Raw genomic sequence first — 25,345 nt, 5'->3', positions numbered from 1 at the left:
ACCAGAAGAAGGAGGAAGAAGCAGAAGAATGAATAAATGAATAAATAAATAAGTAAATCTGCTAGAAGCTGAAACTGAAACTCTCCCATGCCACTATCCACTGACCTTTTTATTAAAGCATTTATTGGACCTAGCCAAGGCCCCTAACCTAATCTTTTTGCTTTCAGTATTTTCTCAACTCTGACAGACTCTCCTCTATTTATTTATAAATACAAGGATGTGCCTCATATCTTGGGATTTACCTTTTGTTTTTTCCTCTAGTGGCCCTGGGCCTCATACAGTAGGTACTGTACCATTCAACTACATCCCTAGTTTTTTTCTTTAAATAATGTTTTTAAAATTTTTTTGTTGTTGTTGATGGACCTTTATTTTATTTATATGTGTGCTGAGAATCAAGCCCATATGCTAGGCAAGTGCTCTCCCACTGAGCTACAACCCCTGCCCCGTCTCTAGTCCTTTCTAATTTTTACTTTGAGTCGAGGTTTCACTAAGTTGTCCAGGATGGCCTTGAATTTAAGACTATTGCCTCAGCTTAGATCCCAAGTATCTGGGATCACAGGTGTGCACTACCACACCTGGCCTAGGATTTACTTTTTTTTATTTTTATTTTTTAGTTGTAGGTGGACACAATATCTTTATTTAATTTTTATGTGGTGGTGAGGATCATGTTTGCTAGGTGAGCACTTTACCACTTTACCACTGAGCCACAAACCCAGCCCCTGGGATTTATTTTTGATGGTTTATAGAAGGAAGAGCTAAATTTGGGCTATAGTGGTTGCAGAAAGCTGTATTGAATCCACCACCACCCCATAGTTAAGATTTATTTTTTGCAGTGCTAGGGGAAGAACCCAGGGTGCTCTAATGGTAGTCAAGGACTCCCATGAAAAACAAGGCCTCTTAGAATTAAGGGACAAATAAGACAGTCAAGCTAGTTCTCAGTCTCTCTCTCTCTCTTTTTTGGTATGAGGGATTGAACCCAGGGGCACTTAACCACTGAGCCACATCTCTAGCCCTTTTTAATATTTTATTTAGAGACAGGGTCTCACTGAGTTGCCTAGTGCCTCACTAAATTGCTGAGGCTGACATTGAACTCATGATCTTTGTGCCGCAGCCTCCTGAGCCACTAGGATTACAGATACACCCCACTGCACCAGGATAGTTATGAATTTTATAAGGTTAACAGTCATACCAGAAAATTAGGATTTAAAAAGTGCATCAGTTTTCAAGGCCATGGGAGTGAGGTAGGATGGAAGAAATAAGGATAGGTAAAAAGATAAATAGGGAAGGCAAGAGGAACTAGAGCTTTAAATCTAAAAACTCCATGACTGACCTCACCTTCACACCCACATCTATTTCCTTCCAGATCTGAATTCTTAAAAAGTCCAGTTAATCTTAGAGTACTATAAATCCAGTTAATTAGTGCCTATGTACTTTGCTAGTTTACAGAATATATTTTTATACTGATTAAAAGAAGCTTAAAGTGGGGTGGGGCATGCTGGCTCAGGCCTATAATCCCAGCAGCTCAGGAGGCTGAGTCAGGTTTATCACAAGTTCAAAGCCACCTTCAGCAATTTAGTGAAGTCCTAAGCAACTCAGTGAGACCCTCTCTCTGAATAAAATATAAAAAAGGGCTGGGGATGTGGCTCAGTAGTTAAGCACCCTTGGTTTCAATCCCCAGTCAAAACCAACCAAACAAACAAACAACAAAAGAAGAAATAGCTTGTCATATAGCCAGGTATGGTGCACACCTGTTATCCCAGCAGCTCAAGAGGCTGAAACAGGAGAATCACAAATTCAAAGCCAGTCTCAGCAAATTAGCAAAGCCCTAAGCAAATTAGTGAGACCCTGTCTCAAAATAAAAAATAAAAAGGGCTGGGGACATAGCTCAGTGGTGAAACACCTGTGGGTTCAATCCTTGGTTCCAAAATAACTAACTAAATAAGATTAAAGAGAGATATTGATAGACACATAATATTGAAGCCAGATTTAAAGATAGATAGTGTAGTTAGGTAAATCGATTCTAATATAGAGTGAGATAAATAAAATGGAGGCCATTATGGAGAATGGAGTCCAGGAAACCAGAGCAGCACTTGGGGAAATTGAAATGTTAATGTCCCCAAGGCTAGAACCCTTCCTAAGGAACTGTTAAAGAAACAGCTCCCAGCAAACAGGGAAGTGTTAATCAAACTACCCCAGGCCCTTCCTGCCCACATTACTCCTTCAGCCCACCTATCTCCTGCCTTTTGGCCTTCTCACTTGCATTCTAAAACTGCAGGATAAAGAAACAAAAGATTTGAATGGGGAAGACTAAAAAAACTTAGGATAAAAAAGGGAAGACTTCCCCTTTCAGGTCTCCTTCTTCCTCCAGGATAAAGCCTTCCACTTTCCACTCTACACTTGCCTTAGTGTGCTTCTCTGGTGTTGGAAGCAAGGACTGTCACCGGTAAACAGCCTCAGCAAGTGTGAGGCACTAAACAACTCAGTTCAGACCTTGTGTCTAAATAAAATACAAAATAGGGCTGGGGCTCAGTGGTTGAGTGTCCCTGAGTTCAAGCCCTGGTATCCCTCAATCCACATACATACATACATACATACATACATAAATGGCTGAGGTTGGCTTTGAACTTGTGATCTTTTTCTCTCAGCCTACCTAGCCCCTGGGATTACAGTTCTAGGCCACCACACCCAGCTGAAATTAGGCTATTTATAGGGTAGGTTTGGCTAATAAGAGACAAAGACAATTTGCACAGGAATAGGAAGAAAAAAGGAAACAAACAAAACAAAACTTACATGGAGATGAGAGAGAATCCAGTAATTATTTTCTTTTAACACTGTACTTATGATGGTGGGTGGCTCCAGCTCCTGTTAACATTATTTCCTCCCTTTATCTTCTCAAGCCTAGAAGAGGTAACAACTTTCTACTCTGTAGCAGCACCATACATTGCTGGTTTCTGTTTTCTGATAGTTTGGTGTTTTTTTTTTTTTTTTTTTTTTTTTTTTTTTTTTTTTTTTGGTATTGGGAATTGAATTGAAACCCCCTGCACTCAACCATTGAGCCACATCCCCAGCCCACGACCCCCTTTTTTTATTTTTAGAGGTAGGGTGTCCCTAAATTGCAGAGGCTGGCTTTGAACTCTAGATCCTCCTGCCTCAGTCTCCCTAGCTGTTGGGATTATAGGTGTGTGCCATTGCACCCAGCTTCTGATAGGTTCTTTTTTTTGGGGGGGGTATCAGGGGCACTGGACCACTAAGTCTCATTCCCAGCCCTATTTTGTATTTCATTTAGAGATAGGGTATCACTTAGTTCTTAGTGCCTCGCTTTTGCTGAGGCTTGGGAGCCGCTGGGATTACAGGCCAGTGCCCACCGTGCCCAGATGATAGGTTTTAATAGAAACGTATATTCATGCTTTATAAGGTTTTAAAAACATACAAAAAAAAAAAAAACTGTTCAAAGGTAGAAAGTGTTAAGCATTTGTATTACAAAACTATGCAACAAGCCATTGGAACAAGCCTCAGCTTCCACATTCATATATCATTTCTTTTCTTTTTCTTTTTTTTTCAGTTCTGGGGATTGAACTCAGGGGCGCTTAATAACTGAGCCACATCCCCAGCCATTTTTTATATTTTATTATTTTATTTAGAGACAGGGTCTTGCTGAGTTGCCTAGGGCCTCACTAAATTGCTGAGGCTGGCTATGAAGTCACGATCTTCTTGCCTCAGCCTCTCTTATTCAAAATACATACATACATATATACATACTTTCATCCCAAAAAAGTCAAAGAGTAAGGGGGAGGGAAAATGAATCCTGGACGCAGAAAAAGCTTCTCATTCCGTCTCCTGCGTTCAAAATATTTGTCATTTGGTCATTTGCACAAGACCATCAGAGTACAAAAAAAAAAAAAAAAAAAAAAAGACTAACAGAGTCGAGGACACGGAACTGAATGTGTTTTTACAAACGCCAATTCAAGGAGGATTTGTGAAGAGACAAAATGGGAGCCGGACTCCATGGCCGATGCACGATTTTAATCCCAGCTGAGGCTGAGGCAGGAGCATCACAAGTTTGAGGCCTGCTTCTCAACTGAATAAGGCCCTGTCTCAAAAAAAAAAAAAAAAAAAAAAAAAAGATAATGATTCTTAAAAGGAGCTGGGGATGTACCTCAGTGGTAGAACTCCTCTGGGTACCGGAAAAGAAGAAAAAAAGAGGGAGAGAGGGAGGGAAAAAGAAAAGAAGAGTGAAAGAAAGAAGAAAAGGAAAAAGAAACCACCAGGAAGACAACCCGACCCCAAAGAGCTTGGGTTGCAGGGCTGCGAAGCCGCTCACCTACTACTGGAGGAAGTGTGCAGGGCATTTCCTGTTCACTTCCGCCCGCAGGCGTCGCACATAGATGACGCGAACGCGTCAAGATTCGTGTGGCATAGGGGCAGCGTGGACAGCTTTCCCGTGAGTATATGTACCGCATGCTGGCTTTAAGGCCACTTAGTGGTGCAGCTCTTTGTCACCCATCCCAAGTACAGTCCAGGCCGCTTCAGTATCCCCACCAGGCCGAGCTGAGTGCAGCTGAGGCCCGCGTGCCTGCTGTAGTAGGGGTATCCTTTCATCCCCACGTGTGCGCGTTCCGCAGACGCTGGACGTGGGTGCCTGACCACTCATACTTGGCTCCCGAGTCTTTAGTTAAGCAAAAAAAAAAAAAAAAAATCTGTCAACCACCTGTTTTATATAGGGCACCATGCTAATCATTAGGAATATTGCACTGGGATTTTTTTTTTTTTTTTTTTTTTTGGCGGCGAGGTTCGGGGGGTGTACCGGGAATTGAACTCAGAGGCACGCGACCACTGAGCCGCATGTCCCACCCTATTTTGTATTTTATTTAGAGATAGGGTCTCACTGAGTTGCTTAGTGCCTCGCTTTTGTTGAGGCTGGCTTTGAACTCAGGATCCTCCTGCCTCAGCCTTCCGAGTCCCTGAGATTACAGGCATCTGCCACCGTGCCCCGCAGATGAAAATTTAAATAAAATGGTTTCAGGAAAACTGCCCTGAAAGAAGAGATGGACAGAGGAGTGGTGGGAACCAAGAATTCATTCACTCAGGCAACACGTTTTCATTTGTTTACTTTTTAAGCTTTATGTTTAAAAAGTAAGCCCCAGGAATTGCTCAAGCTTTGGTGATTAAACGAAGATGAAGCAGCTACAGCACATGCAGACAGATTTTGTTTTAGGGGGGAATATAGAGTGAAAAGTAAATAAAAATGTCAGATTGGGGTGAATACTATATAAGAAGTTAACCAGAGCCATCTGAGAGTGGCTATTTAAGATTGGCTAGTCCAATAAGGCCTTTGCAAGCAGGTGAATTTTCCCTGAAATCTAAATAACTATAAAGAACTAGCCATGCAGGCAGGGTGGTACATGCCTCTAATTCCAGCAACTCCCCGGAGGAGAGGCAGGGAGGATCCTGAGTTCAAAGCCAGCCTCAGCAAAAAGACACTCACTAACTCAGTGAGACTGTGTCTCTAAGTAAAATACAAAAATATAGGGCTAGGCATGTGGCTTAGTGGTCCAGTGCCCCTGAGTTAAATCCCTGGTACCAAAAGAGAAAAAATAACTAGCTATGCATATATAAGGGTGAAAAAAAAATGCCTTTTAGTACCGAGCTTGATAAGTTAGAGGAAAAAATGCCTTTTAGTACCGAGCTTGGTAAGTTAGAGGAATACAGTAGAACCTAGTGGGATCCTTGCAGAGTGGGTGAGATAGGGTTGAAGAGGTGGCCAGACCAGGTAATCCAGAGCACTGAGTTGAAATTTTATACCATGTGTGATGGGAAGCCATCATCTTTATGCTGACATGTGGCAAATGGATTGTGGTTTTGCAGAGGTGGAATCAGACTCTGTTCCCAAAGCCAGTACGTTGATCCAGGTGAGTGGAGAGGGGAGGCTTGGACTAGAGTGAAGTAGTCCAGATGAGATTTGAGGGCTATTTGGAAATAGATTAGAGAGACTGAAGGAAAAACCTGCTAGGCAAGTTTTTTTGTCACTGAATTACATCCCTAGGTCAACTCTGGTGTTTTTGGTTTGAGCAATTAATTAGATGATGGTAGTGTTTACTGACATGGGGAATAGCAACTCTGGAGAATAAATAAAAATTCCTGTTTAGGGGATGGGAGTGTGGCTCAGCAGTAGTGCACTTGCCTGGCATGTGTGAGGCACTGGGTTCGAGTCTCAGCACTGCATTAAATAATTAAAAGGTCTATCAACAACTAAAAAAAAAAAAAGAATTCCTGTTTTGGCCATAACAGATATTTGCTGTGTATATGAGACATCAGTGTGTGGAGATACCACAAGCTTTTGAATATACTTATCTGGAATTTCAGGAATCGTCAGTGTTGGGTAAAGTTATAGAATTCATTGGCAAATATTAACTTGAACCATAAGAAATTACTGATTTTGGCCAAAAATTGTTGAATGCTGGCAATTTCATTTGTTCATTCTACCAGATAATATTTAAAATCAGGACTAGATGAGGTCACTTAAGAAATAGAAGAGAAGTAAGAATAGAGCCCTGGGCACCCAAATGACCAGCAAAAGTGACCCAAAAGGAGCAACCAGAAGGTGGGAAAGATACCAGGAAAGTGTGGTGTCACTGAAGCCAGAGAAGGTGTTGTTTCAAAAAGTAGGGAATGAGTAAGTCAAATGTTGCTGAGACGTCTAGTAAGATAAGAACTGTTAAAGTGACCTCTAGATTGGCAATATCACAATCCTTGGTCCTGGACATAGTAGTCAAATAATTCAGTTTTTTGTTTTTCTCTTTTTGTGGTGCCAAGGATCAAGTCCAGGGCCTTAGCATGCTAAGGGTGAATTCTTTTTTATTTTATTTTTTGTGGTGCTGGGGATTAAACCCAGGGCCTTGTGCATGTGAGGCAAGCACTCTACCAACTGAGCTATATCCCCAGTCCTGAATTCAGTTTTTAATAAGTTAAATTTGAGTTGTCCACATTGTGTTCTCACACTTCTTGGGAAGAGGCAGTGTATATCTGTGAGTTCCGAGTGTGATCATGGTTGAACGAGTGAAGTAGATTAGAAGCCTACCTTTTCCTGGTTACCTTTTCTCTGAGTGCCCCTGTTATTTTCCCCTAACCTATTACTAATGTCTCGACTGTCCTTGAAACTTGAAATTAGTTCAACAGGAAAGCTTTAATTTTTTTTTTTTTGTTTGTTTATTTTTTTTTAAAGGAAACTAATTCTTCCCTGAAAGGACACCTGCAAAGATGGCCCCAGTCCTTCACTTCTATGTCCGACCCTCTGGCCATGAAGGGGCAGCGACTGGACAGACTCTACAAAAAGTACAAAGGCAACTACCAGAGCTGCAGGGTGTTGAGACAGAACTCTGTTACAATGTGGACTGGACAGGTTGGGCCTATGTAATGGATGCTTGAATGAAGTGGTATAGTGCCACATGTAGTATCTTAATGTATCCTTGCTCTGTCTCCCTGTAGCTGAGGCCTTCCCAAATGCTGAGGAAATAAAGAAGCTGAAATGGCTGTTTGGTTGCCCGTTGTTACTGGATGATGTTGCTCAAAAGTCCTGGCTCCTTCCAGGTTCCAATGACCTGCTGCTGGAAGTTGGGCCCAGGTATGTGTTTTAACCTGGGGCAGTTTGTTTCACTAACTAGGTCATAGCCTTTCTTTTGAATTCACTGCATATCCCTTCCACTTCCATTGTAAGTTCCTCTTGTGATCCTCAGGAGATTTGTTTTGCTTTCATTACATCTTACTCCCTTCCTTGGAAACTGCACATATTTTCTCCATGTGGTACATGCCTTTATAGATTGAGCCAGCTCTCAGATATATTCTGAAAGTAAAATAACTTGTATTCTGAGAAGTTAAAATTGTGGCAGTTTTTGACTTTTTAGTGCTGAGGTTTGTGTCTAGGGCCTTGTGCATGTTAAGGAAGCATTCTATTAGTGAGATACAGCTCTAGCCCCTAAATTGCAGCAGTTTTATTGCTAGAAGGATAGTTATATAGTTTGTTTGTTTGTTTGTTTGTTTTGGGGGGTACCAGGGATTTAACTCAGAGGCACTCGACTACTGAGCCATATCTCCAGCCCTATTTTTTGTATTTTATTTAGAGACAGGGTCTCACTGAGTTGCCTAGAGGATAGTTATAGTTTGATCTGAGTGACTTGAAAGCAGATTTCTTGGAGCCCAGTCTGAGGTTGGAGACCATTGGTGAGGGGATAGTGATGGGAGATTGGCTGGACAGGATGGATAGGATCTGCCTTTCTAGCAAGATCCTAACCATCTGGCCCACTTCTCAGGCTGAACTTCTGTACTCCAACATCCACCAACATCGTTTCTGTGTGCCAGGCCTCAGGGCTGGGAGCTGTGAATCGTGTGGAGATTACCCGACGCTACCGGCTCTCGGTGAGGCAATGGGTGATTAGGAGGAGGTGTACTAGAAGAGATTAGATCCTAAGATCTAGGGAAATAATGGGAGAAGCAAGGGAAGAGTTCCTGGCTTTGGACCTGTTCTTCATTATTGTATGAATTGGTCACTATCCAAAGATTCCTTATCAAGGGATAAGGAAATCCAGTCTGTGTTAGTCTCTGCTAATTTAGGCATCACAGCATGGACTCATTCCTGGAAGGGGAGTCTTCTTTTTGTTGTCTAGACACAGGTGCTATATAGGCCTGGGGATGCCTAGCCCTGGGTTTAATCCCCAGCACTGCAAAAAAAAAAAAAAAAAAAAAAGGTGGGGGTGCTGTAGGGTAGCATTGGACTAACATTGTATATTTGGAGAGCCAAGCGTGGAGTATTCCCTCCATTCTTCAGTTCACTCTTCATCCCTTGCCTTCTGTGTGTGTCTCATTCTTAGTTTGCCCACCACCCTTCAGCTGAGGTGGAGACCATGGCTCTGGCTGCCCTGCATGACCGGATGACAGAGCAGCACTTTCCCCATCCCATCCAGAGCTTCTCCCCTGAAAGCATCCCAGCCCCTCTGAATGGCCTCATCAACATATTAGCTGAGGGTCAGCTTGCCCTGGAGAAGGCCAACCAGGAGCTAGGTGAGTAGGAGTCTGTGGGAATGGAAGGGAAAGACCCAGGATACTAGAATGCCAATAGATACGTTGAGACCTGGAATAAGGTGACCTGAGCCATACAATAAACTTTTCTGGGGTTTGTATTATAGGTCTGGCTCTAGACTCCTGGGACCTAGATTTCTATACCAAGCGCTTCCAGGAACTACAGCGGAATCCCAGCACTGTGGAGGTCTTTGACTTGGCTCAGTCCAATAGGTGAGGACAAATTTGGTCATTTTGATATATGATCTCCTAGAGGTTAGAAGGGTAGACCATGGGGACTTGGCTTCATAGTTCTTCCTCGGTGTAATGGCCTTTCTGAGTCTTTGAGGGCCTGGGCTCCCCCTAACCATCCAGGAATCTGTCTTCAGATCTTAGTTTCATCTCTACTTTGGCTCTGGATAATCCACAGTGACAGAATGCTTGATGATTGACTTTATGGAATGTATTTTGACCTATTTAAGTGTGAATAGGCCATAACTGCTGCTGAATGCTACTGAGAGGACATGGCACTGAGGAATGACTCCTGTTTTTGTTCTGCCTTCCTTTCTCCATGTAATTCCCTCAGTGAGCACAGCCGACACTGGTTCTTCAAGGGCCAGCTCCATGTGGATGGAAAGAAGTTGGCACACTCGCTGTTTGAGTCTATCATGAGCACCCAGATGTCCTCGAATCCTAACAATGTCCTCAAGTTCTGTGACAACAGCAGGTTGCTTGTGCCTTGGGTCTGGGGAGGGGGAGGCCCTGGAACCTGGTTGGGTTAGTACAGATCTCGAGAAAGAAGTGGGTCCAGCATGGACATGTCCACAGTGCAATCCAGGGGAAGGAAGTCCGATTCCTACGACCTGAGGACCCTTCACAGCCAAGCTGCTTCCAGCAGCGGCAGGGGCTAAGACATGTTGTCTTCACAGCCGAGACACACAACTTCCCCACAGGTGAGCTGTGTTCCTGAGAGGGATGGAGATCAGAGAGTAGGGTAGGGCAAAGGTCCCAGGTATTTAGGCTGAGGCTGGGAAAAAAAGGGAAAGCTTGTTGTCTTTGTTTCCATGGGGGTGGTCAGGGATGAGGTTTGTCTCCGTGACACTCATGCCTCCCCCACCCACTCTCTCTTTGCAGGAGTAGCCCCCTTCAGTGGTGCAACCACGGGCACAGGGGGCCGAATCCGGGACATCCAGTGCACGGGCCGCGGGGCCCATGTGGTGGCTGGCACTGCTGGCTATTGCTTTGGAAACCTGCATATCCCAGGTCCAGTCTTCTTCCTCTCTACCCACCTTGCCTCCAGACTTTTTGTCCTGGCAGCACCAAATGCTTTTATTTTGTAGGCCAAAGGGTCATCTGGGTGTCTTTTTGTGGGGAGGGAGGACTCCTGAATAGCTGGCTTTTCATTGACCCTGATCATGAGGTGTGTAGGCCATTGGAGATGTTGGGTGCCAGCCTAGATTTCAGAATCATAATTTTTTAAAAAATATTTTTATGTATATTTTTTCGTTAGATGAACACAGTATATATATATATTTTTTAATGTGGTGCTGAGGATCGAACTCAGTGCCTCACGCATGCGAGGCGAGCGCTTTACCACTGAGCTACAGCCTCAGCCCCAATTTTTTTTTTTTTTTTTTGGTACTGGGGATTGAATCACCCAGGGTGCTTAACAACTGAGCCACATCTCCAGCCCTTTTTATTTTTTATTTTGAGACAGGGTCTTGCTAAGTTTCTTAGGGCCACTCTTACTTGCTCTTGCTGAGGATGGCTTTGAATTCACATTCCTCCTGCCTCAGCCTCCTGAGGCTGTTGGGATTATATCTGTTGAGATTACAGGCATGTGTCGCTAACCATGATGATTTACTTTAGAAGCTATTACTGTCTCAGCCAGAAAACATGATGCTGGTTTGTCTTTTTTTTTTTTTTTTTTTTTTAGTACCAGGTATAGAACCTAGGGGCACTTAACCACATTAACTACTGAGCACATCTAGATTGTCTTGTTTTTTGAGTTTTTTTGTTTGTTTGTTTTTAGTTGTCAGTAGACCTTTATTTATTTTTATATGGTGCTGAGGATTAAACCCAGTGCCTCACACGTGCTAGGCAAGTGGTGTTCTACCACTGAGCTACAATCCCGGCCCTGGGTTGTGTTTTAATCACTATTTGTCTCCAAAATCCAGAAAAGCTTAAGAAGTTGGATATTTTGAGCTGGGGATGTAGCACAATGGTAGAGTTCTTGCTTAGCTTGTGGGGAGAGGTGGGTTCAATCCCCAGTACTATAACAGAAAAAGAAGTCTGATACTGAGAAGAGGGAAGGCTGATGTGGGAGGTGGAGAAAAAGACTAGCACTTAACTACAGGTTCTACACTGTGCTAAAGTGGACATTCCAACCATGCGGGTGGTCCTTACTGATTTAGACTTGCCCAATGATGCTGGTTCTTCCATCCTGCTTCTTTTTTGTTGTTTTTAGGTACTGGGGATCAAAGCCAAGGGCGTGCTCTATCTCTGAGCTACATTATCAGCCCTTTTTATTTATTTATTTTTGTGGTGTTGAGGATTGAACCCAGGTCCTTGCACATACGAGGCAAGCACTCTACCAACTGAGCTATATCCCCGATTCATCTTTTTTATTTTTTTGAGAATGGTTCTCAGTTGCCAAGGCTGACCCTGAACTTGCAAACTTCTCTTCTCATGAGGCCTCCTAAATTGCTGGGATTATGGGTGTGTACCATCATGCCCAACTCTATCTTATATCTTTATAGTCCATTTAACTTTCTTCTTTCCTCTCAGGTTATAATCTTCCCTGGGAGGATCCAAGCTTCCAGTACCCTGGGAACTTTGCCAGGCCCCTGGAGGTTGCCATCGAAGCCAGTAATGGGGCATCTGACTATGGCAACAAGTTTGGGGAACCAGTGTTGGCTGGTAAGGCTGGGCGTGTAGAGGGATAATGAACACGTAGTCCCCCAAGGGCTTGTGGGTGGGTGTGTGACCCATGGACTGTGGTATTGGGCAAAGGCTAGGGGTCTGGGTGATTGGTTCCTAACCCCTTCTTTCTGATGTCCACACTCCAGGCTTTGCCCGCTCTTTGGGCCTCCAGCTCCCTAATGGTCAGCGGCGTGAGTGGATCAAACCCATTATGTTTAGTGGGGGCATTGGGTCCATGGAAGCTGAGCATGTGGGCAAGGAACCTCCAGAGCCAGGTAAAAACCTGCTACTTTTCCCTGTATTCGGTCAGCACAGGAAAGTTTCAGGGAGGGAATTGAGGGGACATTTATTGATTAGTTTTTAATTCCTTGGTTCATGTCTCTCCTCCAGTACAGGTTTTCAAGGCAGGAGAGTGGTTTATGTTAGCAAGCAGTCTCAGCCTTTGTTGTCTCTGTCTCCTCCCTACTTTATTTATGTAGGGGAGAGGCCCTTCTCACCCCTACCCCTATGCTTCTGGATCACACCCTGCTAAATTGAGGCAGTTAATGTTTGTTCGATATTCGCTATATGCCAGGGACTTTTATTTGCTGGTTCAGTTCAATTAAGCAAACATTTATTGAGTACTCATTGTGTGCTGAGCACTGTGCTAAGAGCTATGGTGAATCAAGATAAAAGTCCAGGTCCCATTTTCTGACTAAGTGATCCGGTCACATGGCTCAAAACTCAAAAGGCAAGGAATGTTATGCTTGAAAACTCCTTCCCCTGACCTCCAGACCCCAGTTTCCCTCTCTAGAGACAATCAATTTTATTCAGTTACTTTTGTGTCCTACCAGAAGTGTTTGTTGCATATGCAAGTAGATCCATATGAATATTTGTTCTTTTTTTCTTTACTTCATCTAGAACTTATTGAGGATTATACCCAGGGATATTCTGCTACTGAGTTACATCCCTCAACCCTTATTTTAAATTTTTATTTATTTACTTATTTACTTTTTGGTATCAGGGATTGAACCCAGGGGCACTTAACCACTGAGCCACATCTCCAGTTTTCTTTTTCTTTTTTTTTTTTTTTTTTTAGAGATAAGGTCTCAGAGTTTTTATAAGTTGTTTAGATCCTTGCTAAATTGCTGAGGTTCGCTTTGAACTTGTGATCTTCTGCCTTCGCCTCCAGGCTGTTAGGATAACAGGCATGCACCACTGCGCCCAGTTTACAATGTTTACTCTTATAGGTAGGCAAATTTTGTATCCTTATGAGTAAATTCATAGAATAAATTCCTTGAAGTATGCCGGCATAGTGACTTTGCCTGAAACACTAGTGTCTGGGGAGGCTGAGGCAGGAGTATTGCAAGTTCAAAGCGAACCTCAGCAACTTAGTGGGGCGCTAAGCATCTTAGTGAGATCCTCTCTCTAAATGAAATATAGAAAGAGCTGAGGAGTGGCTCATGGTTAAGTGTCTCCAGGGTTCGATCCCTGGTACCAAAAAAAAAAAAAATATTCCTTGAAGTGTATTTTCCCAAAGAACAGAAGCATTTGTATGTATGTATGTATGTATGTATTTTTGCTGTACTGGGGGTCAAACCTAGGATCTTGTCCGTGCTAGACAAGTGCTCTACCACTGAGCTACATGTATTTGTAATTGTGATTGTTAGGGCCACATTGTCCTCTGTAGATGTTGTTCTAATTCAGTCTCCCATCAGCCCAGTGGAGTATTAAGATCATGTACCCCTCACATAAACTTTCTTTGTCCTTATACTACCTTGCTTTAGAGGCTTGTGATGGCTTTCCCTGTGTTCTGTTTCTACCCTTCTTCCTTGCAGGCATGGATGTTGTAAAGGTTGGGGGTCCTGTCTATAGGATTGGAGTTGGAGGTGGAGCAGCTTCATCTGTGCAGGTGAGTGGGAATAGCTAAAGATTCATACTCCTTGATGTTGCTGGGTCCTGTGTGTGTGGGAGGTGAGGGAGCCCAGCCTCCCTGAGCTGAGCTATGCTTTATGTTCCTTCAGGTGCAGGGAGATAATGCCAGTGACCTGGATTTTGGGGCTGTGCAGCGGGGAGACCCAGAAATGGAACAGAAAATGAACCGTGTTATCCGGGCTTGTGTGGAAGCCCCCATGGAAAACCCCATCTGCAGCCTCCATGATCAGGGTGCTGGTGGCAATGGTAAGGGAAGCAGTTGGGACAAAGTGCTGGGCCTACTAACTCCTGCCAAATTTGGTTTAGGGAGAGACATTGAGCATCTGCAACCAACCACCCAGCTCTTAAGTCCTTCACCAGTTCGGGGTTGGAGTGGGTGGAGCCTGCTGCCCTGTGACAATTGGTAGTGAGACTATAGCAGCAATTCCTGCAGGGACACAATTAGGTGCTCCTTTGGAGGTTTGGGACTGCCCTTTTTTTGCCTGGAGCTGACCATGACCAGATTGCCACCTTTCCCTGCAATCCTTTCACCAGGCAATGTCCTAAAGGAACTGAGTGACCCAGCAGGGGCCATCATTTACACCAGCCGCTTCCAGGTTGGTCTCATCCCCTGAAGTCTGGCATCCCCCCTCTACCAGCCCCAGCCATCCTTCCTTTATGATCCCCAATTCCTAGCAACAATGTGAGGTGGGGGAAGGCCTAGTGATTCTTCTCTTTGCTTTCTGCTATGTCTGTGTAGCTGGGTGACCCAACCCTGAATGCCTTGGAAATCTGGGGGGCCGAGTACCAGGAGTCAAATGCTCTTCTGTTGAGGCCTCCCCACCGGGACTTCCTGAGTCGTGTCAGTGCCCGGGAACGCTGTCTGGCTTGCTTTGTGGGTACCATTACTGGAGACAAGAGGGTGAGTTGGCTCCAAGAGTCAAAAGTAGACACTACTGGTAGGTTCAAGCTGCCTGGCTTCTTGGGCTAGAGCAAGAACTGTCAAGGGAGAAGGATGGGAGATGATGACAAAGAACGTTTGGGGAACAGATTGTAGGAAGCAGGGGGAAGACAGACATTACAGAGGAAGATAAACAAGGGGTGGAAGGACCATCTCTGCCCTAATCTCTGGAAGCATTCCCTGCTGGTGCTCATAGTCTCATTCCCTCTGGGTGGTGTCCCTGTGGTCCATAGATCGTGCTGGTGGATGATCGTGAGTGTCCCATGGGGAGAAATGGCCAGGGGGATGCCCCCTCTAAACCTCCCCCAACCCCTGTGGACCTGGAGCTCGAATGGGTATTGGGCAAGATGCCTCAGAAGGTATGTGGGATGGGATGTGTTTCTCTTGTGGCCTCCTCTTGGGACCCCCATCATCTGCTTGCACCCAGCCTTCCATGGGTACTCACATTTCCCTATTGCCATTTCTGTTGTAGGAGTTCTTCCTCCAGAGGGATTCTCCTGTGTTGCAGCCCCTGGCCTTGCCTCAGGGGCTGAGTGTGCGCCAGGCTCTGGAGCGGGTTCTGAGATTGCCCTCTGTGGCCAGCAAGCGCTATCTCACCACCAAGGTCTTCCCTGCACTCTTGCTTCACCCCTTGAGCCCTCTGCTTTCTTTCCTCCCCTTAGGACCACCACAGCCCTAGAGTCTTGGGGGGAAGAACAGGGACACCTTCACCTCCACCCCATGCCCTGGTCTTCTTGCTGCCTACCCTCTGTGTGGAGCTCTTATTGTATGTTGGAGGGAAGCCAGGTTTCCCACTGTTCTGTCTCCCTCAGGAAAAAATGGACAACCTGAGCTCTCTGTTCTTTTTTAAAAAATATCTTTATTTTATTTACTTACTTTTGTATGCGGTGCTGAGGATTAAACCCAGTGACTCATGCATGCGAGGCAAGCCCTCAACTACTGAGCTACAAACAACCCGAGCCCCTAGCTCTCTGTTCTTTGCCCTCTTGCCAATTGTATTTCATACCACAGGTGGACCGCTCTGTGGGTGGCCTGGTGGCCCAACAGCAGTGTGTTGGGCCTTTGCACACTCCTCTGGCTGATGTAGCTGTCGTAGCACTGAGTCACCAGGAACTCATAGGGGCTGCCACAGCCCTGGGAGAGCAGCCAGTCAAGAGCCTGCTGGACCCCAAGGTGGCTGCCCGGCTGGCTGTGGCTGAAGCCCTCACCAACCTGGTGTTTGCTCTGGTTACTGATCTCCGGGTGAGTTCCCTGACAGCTTCTACCCTAGAGTTCCAGGTCTTTGGGACACTTCCACATTCATCGCTTGTCTTTCGTTTCATGCTCACAACCACCCAGTCATTCTGTACCCTAGTCTCTGCATGTCTCTTCCACTCTAATGTTTATCTCTACTCTCCTAGGATGTGAAGTGCAGTGGGAACTGGATGTGGGCAGCCAAGCTCCCAGGGGAAGGTGCAGCTCTAGCTGATGCCTGTGAGGCTATGGTGGCAGTGATGGCAGCACTGGGTGTGGCAGTGGATGGTGGCAAGGATTCCCTCAGCATGGCTGCCCGGGTCGGCACTGAGACTGTGCGGGCTCCTGGTGAGGCTGGGGCTCTCAGGAGAGGGGGATGGCGAAGAGACCATTGGGCTGGGCTGGAATCTCACTCTTTTTTGGTCTTCCTTGCTCTGTAGGGTCACTGGTCATCTCAGCTTATGCTGTTTGTCCAGATATCACAGCCACTGTGACCCCAGACCTCAAACATCCTAGAGGGAGAGGTATGTGCAATGTACTTTGACTTTGGTCTTGGTTTGGGGGCTCCCTCATCTCAGCACTGGGCTGTGGTACTTTCTGGAACTAATGGTCTGGGGCATCTTCTTGCATGTTGGGAATGGCAATGCTATGAGCACTTCAGGGAAGGGTACTCCTGAACTATCCATCTCCCCCCATCTTCTCTGTCTCTTCAGGCCATCTGCTGTATGTGCCTCTGAGCCCCGGGCAGCACCGGCTGGGGGGCTCAGCTCTGGCCCAGTGTTTTTCACAGCTCGGGGAACAGCCTCCCAACCTGGATCTTCCTGAGAACCTGGTTCATGCCTTCAGGATCACCCAGGGGCTTCTAAAAGGTGAGGCTCTGGGAGAGGTGGTGCACATGGCAGCAGGTGCTCACCAGCTAAGTACGTGGGGATTAGGGACTTGGATCCTTCTCTGTTCCCCATGTGTGTTACCTTCTCACACACTGTCATGGACTCTCCAGAAGTAGTTAAGTGGAGCCATCAGGCTGGGCCCCAAGATCACTGAACTTTTTTTACTTTCCTTCAGACCGCCTCCTCTGCTCAGGCCATGATGTCAGCGATGGAGGCCTTGTCACCTGTCTGCTCGAGATGGCCTTTGCTGGGAATTGTGGGATAGAGGTGGATGTAGCTGTGCCTGGGATCGATGGTAAGAAACTAGGTTTAGAGTCAGGTCTGGCTGCCTTCTCTACCCTGCAGACCTCATCTCCTGATAAAGAATAGAATGTCCTCAACCCATTTTCCCTGGGTCTTCTTTGACTGTCTCTTCTGAGCTATCTCCTGACAGCTGAACTAAATGGCACCTGCAGACCTCATCTCCTGATAAAGAATAGAATGTCCTCAACCCATTTTCCCTGGGTCTTCTTTGACTGTCTCTTCTGAGCTATCTCCTGACAGCTGAACTAAATGGCACCTGCAGACCTCATCTCCTGATAAAGAATAGAATGTCCTCAACCCATTTTCCCTGGGTCTTCTTTGACTGTCTCTTCTGAGCTATCTCCTGACAGCTGAACTAAATGGCACCCACTATGTTCCTTATTGCACCCCTTGAAGACCCCCCACAGTCCCTGTTGCAACTTCCTCTTCCCACCATCCAAGTCCTCACCCCACCTCCGGTTGCTGCCTCTAAATCTCTGGCAGCACCCAAAACACCCTGACTTGCATCCATTGCTCTCCCAGCGTTGCCAGTGCTGTTTGCTGAGGAGCCAGGCCTGGTGCTGGAGGTGCAGAAGCCAGACCTGGCTGGAGTGTTGCAGCGTTACAGGAGTGCTGGCCTCCACTGCCTGGAGCTGGGCCACACAGGCGAAGCTGGTCCCCATGCCATGGTAAGGAAGCCAGGGAGAGTAGGGCTTAGTGGGCAGTCTGAGCGAAGAAGCTGTAGGCCTCTCTGCCAGCCATGGAGGGGCTGTCCTTTCTCTTAGCTCTTGATTTACTTGCCCTTTTCAGGTTCGAGTATCAGTGAACGGGACTGTGGTTGTGGAGGAGCCAGTTGGGCAGCTGCGAGCCCTCTGGGAGGAAACAAGTTTCCAGCTGGACCGGCTGCAGGCAGAGCCACACTATGTGGCAGAAGAGGAACAGGGTCTAAGGGAGCGGTTGGGGCCCAGCTATTGCCTGCCCACCTCTTTCCCCAAGGCCTCTGTGCCCCATGAGCTTGGTGAGGGAGTGTGCACAACAATATTTGGTTTCCTAGGCTGTCAGCCTGGGTGTGGAGCCCAAGACCTGGGTGCCTGGGCCTGCTCTGGAAAAGGTGTCTGGGGAGTTCAGGTGGGGAAGTAACTGTCTAGACCAGAGACACTCCTCCTTCCAGGTGGTCCTGCCCCGCGAGTCGCCATCTTGCGAGAAGAGGGTAGTAATGGAGACCGGGAGATGGCTGATGCTTTCCACTTGGCTGGGTTTGAGGTGAGTAGGTTGGCCAACAGAGCTAGAGGCCTTGATCTAGTCTTGATCTAGCCTTGGACTGGGTACCCTGACATTTGCCTTCTCTGACCTGCTAGGTGTGGGACGTGACCATGCAGGACCTCTGTTCTGGGGCCATTGGGCTAGACACATTCCGCGGTGTGGCCTTTGTGGGTGGTTTCAGCTATGCAGACGTCCTGGGCTCTGCCAAAGGTAGGTGCTCCTCTGCCACATTCCTGAAATCTCTCACCTCCACAAAGCCAAGGGGAAAGTGAGCGAATGAGTTCAGTTGTCAGGTGTCAGCAGAAGGCCTGAGGTTAATAAATGGGGCAGGTTATCTGGGTGGGGTCTTGCTAATCTGGACAGTTTATGTCCTATCTAAAGGGGCAGCTGCTGCTCGGCTGAAGCAGCTATTGAAAAGGTGGCTCAACATAACCAGACCCTTATTGTTTAAAGAAAAGCTGAAAATTCAGGTTTTTGTATGAGATCTTATTTTTAAGTGTTGAGCAACTCAATAAAAACATATATGATTTTTTTTTTTTTTTTTTTTTAATTCTGGATGGACACAGTACCTTTATTTTATTTGTCTTTTTATCCATGGTGCTGAGGATTGAACCTAGTGAGGATTGAACCCAGGGCTTCACAAATGCTAGGCAGGCGCTCTACCACTGAGCCACAACCCCAACACAAGTAAAAACTTTTAATGTTCTGTTGGCCAAGCAAAAAGAAAATCACTGGCCATCTGTGTCCCAGGAGTTGGTAACATCAGATTTAAGCAGACAAGCCCATTTCTTCCTTCTCGTGCCCCAGGCTCTGCAGAGAGGGGTACCTGCTGGAGTCAAAGAGCAGCCGTTTCCCTTCATTCTTGGCTTCTCTTTTTCTGAGGCCTCCCACATCTCACCTGACTTCCATGTTCCCTTCTAGGATGGGCAGCTGCTGTGACTTTTCATTCACAGGCCGGAGCTGAGCTGAGGCGTTTCCGGAAGCGGCCAGACACCTTTAGCCTGGGCGTGTGTAATGGCTGTCAATTGCTGGCTCTACTGGGCTGGGTGGGTGGCAACCCTGATGAAGAAGTCGGGGATATGGATCATGACTCTTGGCCACCCCAGCCCGGCCTCATGCTGCGTCACAACCTGTCTGGGCGTTTTGAGTCTCGCTGGGCCACTGTGCGTGTGGGGCCTGGGCCAGCCCTGATGCTTCAAGGGATGGAAGGTGCTGTGCTGCCAGTATGGAGTGCCCATGGAGAAGGTCAGGCCTGGGAAGGCAGGGGGAGGACTGAGGGCTGGGAATGGATAAAGGGCCTGAAGGAACTTGACTTTCATTTTCTTTCTTCCCTCCCAGGTTACATGGCATTTTCTTCTCCAGAACTCCAAGCCCAGATTGAGGCCAAAGGCCTGGCTCCCCTGCACTGGGCAGATGATGAGGGGAACCCCACAGAGCAATACCCATTGAATCCCAACGGTTCTCCAAGGGGTGTGGCTGGTGTCTGCTCCCATGATGGCCGCCACCTGGCTCTTATGCCTCATCCTGAGAGGGCTGTGAGGCCATGGCAGTGGGCATGGCGACCCCCTCCATTTGACACTCTTACCACCTCCCCGTGGCTTCAGCTCTTCATCAATGCCCGAAACTGGACCCAGGAAGCAGGCTGCTGAGCCAACTGGACAGGCTTACCTGCCCTTACAACTTATCCCTCTGTGTTTGCTGCTCTGTCACCTTCAGGATTACTCTTCATGACTTCCAAAAGTATCTCAGACAAGGGCCAAAATGCAAAGAAAAGCTCAGCTGATTTACTCATCTGCCTCCTGGAAACTTGTCTGTAGAGCTGTCCTTAGTTCTATCTTCTAACATCTTTTGCCCTTCCTTGTGTTTAGGAAGCAGCCTGTGGCTTGGGGCAAAGAGCTGATAAGCGAAAGTTAGGGTGCAAGTGCTGGGGTTCTCTTGCCTTCCCACCTGTTCACTTCCTCAGCAATCACCGCATCCTGCCTCATTTCCCTCCTGGGCTCTGAGGGAAGTTTATGTCCCCCTTTTTTCATTTTGGTGTAGGATCTGGGAACAGCATGCAATGGGCCCTGTCTATTCTCATTGTTAGTAGCAGAAGCTTCCTGGATTCCTTTTCAAGTGAGCTGTGCTAACTGTGAGAATTGTTGCTTACAGAATTTTCTTTGACAGGATTTCTGGCTGTGTCTCAGGGCTGGCCTGGTGCCACCCTCTAAACTCAGTACTTGTTTTTTTTTTTTTCTCTTTTGGTACCAAGGATTGAACTCCAGGGTACTCAACCACTGAGCCATATCCCCAGCCCTGTTTTGTATTTTATTTAGAGACAGGCTCACACTGAATTGCTTAGTGCCTTGCTTTTTGCTAAGGCTGGCTTTGAACTCACAATACTTCTGCCTCAGCCTCCTGAGCTCCTGTGATTACAAGTGTGTTCCACCTGCCTTCCCTTAAACCCAGTACGCTTGATGTTTCTCCTAATTTAGCTCTCTGATAGCAGTTGTGACTATCATCCTTAGATCAGAGCCCTTAGTTTATTCTAATACTACCTCTTTGTTCATTTCATTAATGTTTGTTGATTATCTTTTGTGCCAAGCAGCATTTTATGATCTAAAAACTTGAAATAAGCTAAGTGTAGTGGTGCACACTGGTAATTTCAGTGACTCAGGAGGCTGATGCAGGAAAATCACAAACTTGAGGCCAGCCTGGACACCTTAGGAAGACCCTGTCTCAGAACATTAAAAAATAACAATGGTCTGGGTCTGGGGTTTTGGCTCAGTGGTAGAGTGCTTGCCTACCATGCATGAGGCACTGGGTAGCACCACATGAAAATAAAGATACAGTGTCCACCTAAAACTGAAAAAATTAATATTAAAAAAATAATAAAGGGTTAGGGATGTTGTTGCAGTGACAGAGCACCCCTACATTCCCCAGTATTGCCAAAAATGATAATACCTGGATATAGCATCACCAAGCTGAACAGGTGCTGGGTATTTTCTGTGTATCTGCATTAATTCTCAAAAAAAAAAAAAATTGGCAAAGTATAACTAAATTGCAAGGAGTTGGCACATAACTTGGGGGGAGGGTGGCCAGGGGCATGCTCACTCTGCTCCATCTGCTTCCTACCATCCTGCAGTCTTTTGCTGGCAGCTGTTTTCCATTGTTCCTTGTTCCCTTTGCTGACACAGGTGTAGAGCTCACTGACATTTCTGCTATAGGTCATTTGTCCCCCTAAAATGTTGGGCATCTTAATTAAAGGAGTTCCCCTGAAAGTGAAGACTGGAGTCTTAGATTTCTGAGGGTACCAGGGTGGGCGGGGAGAAGAAGGCTGGGCATGTGCTTCTGATAGGGGATAGTACCTAAAGAAGAGATTAATGGTGTAAATTGTGAGTGTGGGGATGTAACTCAATGGAAGAGCACTGGCCTGACATGAGTTTCCCCACACCCACTCCCTCACACTGAAAAAAAAAAAAAAAATGTGTGTGTGTGTGTGTGGAGAAGTAACATCTTTTCCTCATTGTTTTGCATAGTGACCTGCCCTAAACTGTATTGCCCTCCTATGGATCATTTTTGGCATTTGAACATTTCCTCCTGCTTCTGGGAAGGAATAAATATTTTGGTAACCTTGTAACATCGAATGTGCAGTTTGGGGCTGGTACTGAGGCTTAGAGGTCAGGTGATACAAGAGTTGGACAACCTGTGAGGTAGCCTGCTGATTAGCTCTAATGGTTAAAATTGTGGTTTTATTTATTTATATATTTTTAAAATATTTATTTTTAGTTGTAGTTGGACATAATACCTTTATTTATTTTTATGTGGTGCTGAGGATTGAACCCAGGGCCTCATACACACTAGGCGAGCACTCTACTGCTGAGCCACAATCCAGTCCCTAAAATTGTGGTTTTAGAGGTGGAACCATTTCTAGTTTTGATCACCTTGGCCAAGCAAGACCTACCTGTCTCAGATACCAAGACCATTTAGCTTCTCAATCCTGTTTGTTTTTTAATCTTTTTTTTTTTTTAATGTGCTGAAGATTGAACTCAGTACCTCACATATCCAAGGCAAATGCTCTACAACTGAGCTACAACCCCAGCCTCTCATTCCTGTTTTCATCTAGTATTAGTTTTACAAACTTGCCCTTGCTGGTCCTGACCCAGTTCCTGTGTCCCTTCCCCAACCCAAAGGTCCTCTAGCAAACCACTATGGGTAGCTGTTTTGTGCTTCTGCCTTCATGGGAAACCACTTTTGCAGCCCCTCCCAGGGGTGGCTTTTACTGGGAGCTGAAGGTTAGGTTCCTTTGTATCCCACTTCTAGACTTCACCCCCCTTCCACTTGAGGCTCCTGCCATTCTGCTATATCACCATCACCCTGTTCTTTGTTCTACTGCCCCATCATTCCCTGTGGAAGAGGCTGCCAGTTGGTCCCCAATATCTGGTTTCCCCCTTCTAGAAATAGAACCTACAGAATTTTAGCTGAGATTGTGGCTGCTGTGACAAAATTGATGGAAGAAATGACATATATACAGTTTCCAAGTGTTCTTTAAAATGAGGTACGTTCTCTTGCTTCCTGCTCTCTGGAATAGAAGTCCAGTAGCCATATTGGACCATGAGGTAGCTTGGAGAATTGTTGCTATGCAAAGCAGAGTAATAGGGAGAAGGAGACTTATCTCTTGACACTGAGGAGGGCCATTCAGGCCTTGGGCAGACTATTACTGTTTGTAGTAAGTGTAGGAGATGAACTTTTGCCTTAAGTCCTATTAATTTTGATGTTTTCTAGCGCCTCTTTTTTTTGGGGGAGGGCAGGGTGTCAGGGATTGAACTCAGGGGCACTTGACCACTGGGCCACATCCCCAGCCCTATTTTATTTAGAGACAGGGTCTCACTGAATTGTTTAGCACCTCGCTTTTGCTGAGAATGTCTTTGAAATCATGATCATCCTGCCTCAGCCTCCCAAGCTGCTGAGATTACAGGCATGCACCACTATGACCCAATAAGATGTTTTCTATCTCTTACAGCCAAATAGTCCTTAAATATTCCTACCACCACCACCTTTTTTTGGGCGGGGGCTGCTAAAGATGGAACCCATAACCTTAAATGTGCTAGACAGTGGTCTACCACAGAGCTACATCCCCAATCTAACTCCCTTATTCTTCTTGTGTATTAGCCCTTGACTCCTATTCTCTACCCTTATAGAGATTTGAGGACTTAATGGACTTAAAGTATTCTAGATTATGGCAATGACCAACACCCTGATCATCTCTATAGTGACCACTATTCTGCTTTACCAACCTCATCTTGGATTTTGTAATCACCAAGATCTTTTCCACCATAATCCCTGTTCCTTCCTCTTTGCTGCTTAGAAGTCATCAGGATCTCAAATCCAATAACTACTCTCCCCAATCCATCTCTTCTTTCTTCCTTTTTTTTTTTTTTTTTTTTTTTTTGGTGGTGCTGGGGATTGAACACAGCCTTGTGCATACAAGAAAAGCACTGTACCAACTGAACTACATCTCCAGCTCATCCTTTTTTCCCTTGTCCAACTTTCATCCAACTTTCAATGCCCTTTAACTTGATCCAGTATCTTGTCATCATACCCATTTGGCAAGATAACCTATCAGCTGTCTGAAAGCCAGAAAATAGCAGATTGTCTGATAAGTACATTATTATCTGCCTTTGGGGAAAACAGAATGAGAAATAGAGATAAAAGATACTAAGTGAACTTTAACAGTTGTGTGCTGTGAGTGAAGGGATCTGGTGACCTCAGCTTTCCACACTTGACATCTAAAACCAAAAACTTGACAAAAACATCCAAATTGCATAAGCAAGTCCTTTCCTTCCTTAAGGTATCAGCTGAGCCAACAGCTCTAGTAATAATCGCTGGTTAGATGGGATTGTCACAGTAACACAATGTGCCTCTCTTCTCAGCCCAATTAGCACTATGTCTTCACCATTTCAATCTTACATTGATCTGTCTCCACAGATCAATGTCTCCACAATACAGGGTTAATTCTGTTTTTACTCTCCACTGTGTCCTAACACAGTGCCTGGCACCGACTAGTTTTCGGTTTTAGATGTCAAGTGTCGAAAGCTGAGGTCACCAGATCCCTCCACTCACAGCACACAACTGTTAAAGTTCACTTAGTATATTTTATCTCTATTTCTCATTCTGTTTTCCCCAAAGGCAGATAATAATGTACTTATCAGACAATCTGCTATTTTCTGGCTTTCAGACAGCTGATAGGTTATCTTGCCAAATGGGTATGATGACAAGATACTGAACAAATAAGTAAATATGAGTGTTGAAATGTCTGAAAGTCAACAAAATTATTTTCATTAATAAAAGAGTGAACTGTGCAGTGGTACACAGCTATAATCCCAGCAACTCAGGAGACTACGGAAGAAAGATCCCAAGTTTGGGCCAGCTACAGCAACTTAGACTCTGTCTAAAAAAAGTAAAAAAGACAGAATGTACCTCAGTGGTAAAGTGCTCTTGCATTTAAACCCCTTTTCCTCCCCCTACCCCCCACAAAAGAGTGAATTTAGAGATTGAGTTTATGTATTGGTTTGTACTTTCCCTCAAGCTTTTCCCTTTCCTCTTCCTTTGTCCAGCCATTCAAAGTTTCAATTTCTTGTTATCAGGTCAAATGAATGATATTGGGTGGTGGTGGAGAAACAGGGAGAATCTTCTTTCCTTCTCTCCTTTTTTTTTTTTTTCTTTTGGTACTGGAGATTGAACCCAGGAGCACTTTTCCACTGAGCTATATCCTTTGTCCTTTTTGTTTTTTTGAGATAGGTTCACGCTGAGTTGCTGAGAATCTCACTAAATTTCTAGGGTTGGCCTTGAATTTACAATCTTGCCTCAG

The 25,345-nt window shown here is 45.6% G+C and overlaps 1 protein-coding gene across 2 annotated transcripts; it reads left to right on the top strand.

Annotated features, from left to right (window-relative positions):
* The first annotated feature begins 4,389 nt into the window (after positions 1-4,389).
* Positions 4,390-21,760, top strand: PFAS (phosphoribosylformylglycinamidine synthase). 2 transcript variants are annotated; one of them, XM_081271067.1, is made up of 28 exons: positions 4,390-4,441; positions 7,223-7,399; positions 7,486-7,621; positions 8,307-8,412; positions 8,865-9,054; positions 9,180-9,285; positions 9,638-9,778; positions 9,880-10,004; positions 10,186-10,314; positions 11,839-11,970; positions 12,120-12,248; positions 13,791-13,864; positions 13,977-14,133; positions 14,422-14,483; positions 14,627-14,788; positions 15,061-15,186; positions 15,300-15,431; positions 15,839-16,069; positions 16,228-16,408; positions 16,501-16,584; positions 16,774-16,929; positions 17,126-17,245; positions 17,776-17,921; positions 18,043-18,250; positions 18,404-18,495; positions 18,591-18,705; positions 19,417-19,740; positions 19,834-21,760. In XM_081271067.1, the coding sequence occupies exons 2-28, from the start codon at positions 7,258-7,260 to the stop codon at positions 20,142-20,144; spliced, it is 4,017 nt and encodes a 1,338-aa protein (XP_081127193.1). In that variant the 5' UTR covers positions 4,390-4,441; positions 7,223-7,257; the 3' UTR covers positions 20,145-21,760. The 2 variants fall into 2 exon arrangements, with proteins under 2 accessions (XP_081127193.1, XP_081127194.1); XM_081271068.1 differs by lacking the exon at positions 19,834-21,760 and having other exon boundaries at positions 19,449-19,582.
* Positions 21,761-25,345: the final 3,585 nt, after the last annotated feature.

Source organism: Spermophilus citellus, assembly GCF_964194105.1.
Source record: "Spermophilus citellus genome assembly, chromosome: 17".
Taxonomy (NCBI): Eukaryota; Metazoa; Chordata; class Mammalia; order Rodentia; family Sciuridae; genus Spermophilus; species Spermophilus citellus.
Note: the sequence above shows the minus strand (reverse complement) of the source record. Positions and strands in the feature narration are given on the sequence as shown.

Excerpts from the sequence above, each read along its gene's own strand:
- PFAS (XM_081271067.1), top strand. The coding sequence starts at position 7,258 with ATGGCCCCAGTCCTTCACTTCTATGTCCGACCCTCTGGCCATGAAGGG. Across the intron at positions 13,865-13,976 it reads GAGCAGCTTCATCTGTGCAG|GTGCAGGGAGATAATGCCAG; the intron begins GTGAGTGGGAAT and ends ATGTTCCTTCAG. Across the intron at positions 16,930-17,125 it reads CACCCAGGGGCTTCTAAAAG|ACCGCCTCCTCTGCTCAGGC; the intron begins GTGAGGCTCTGG and ends ACTTTCCTTCAG.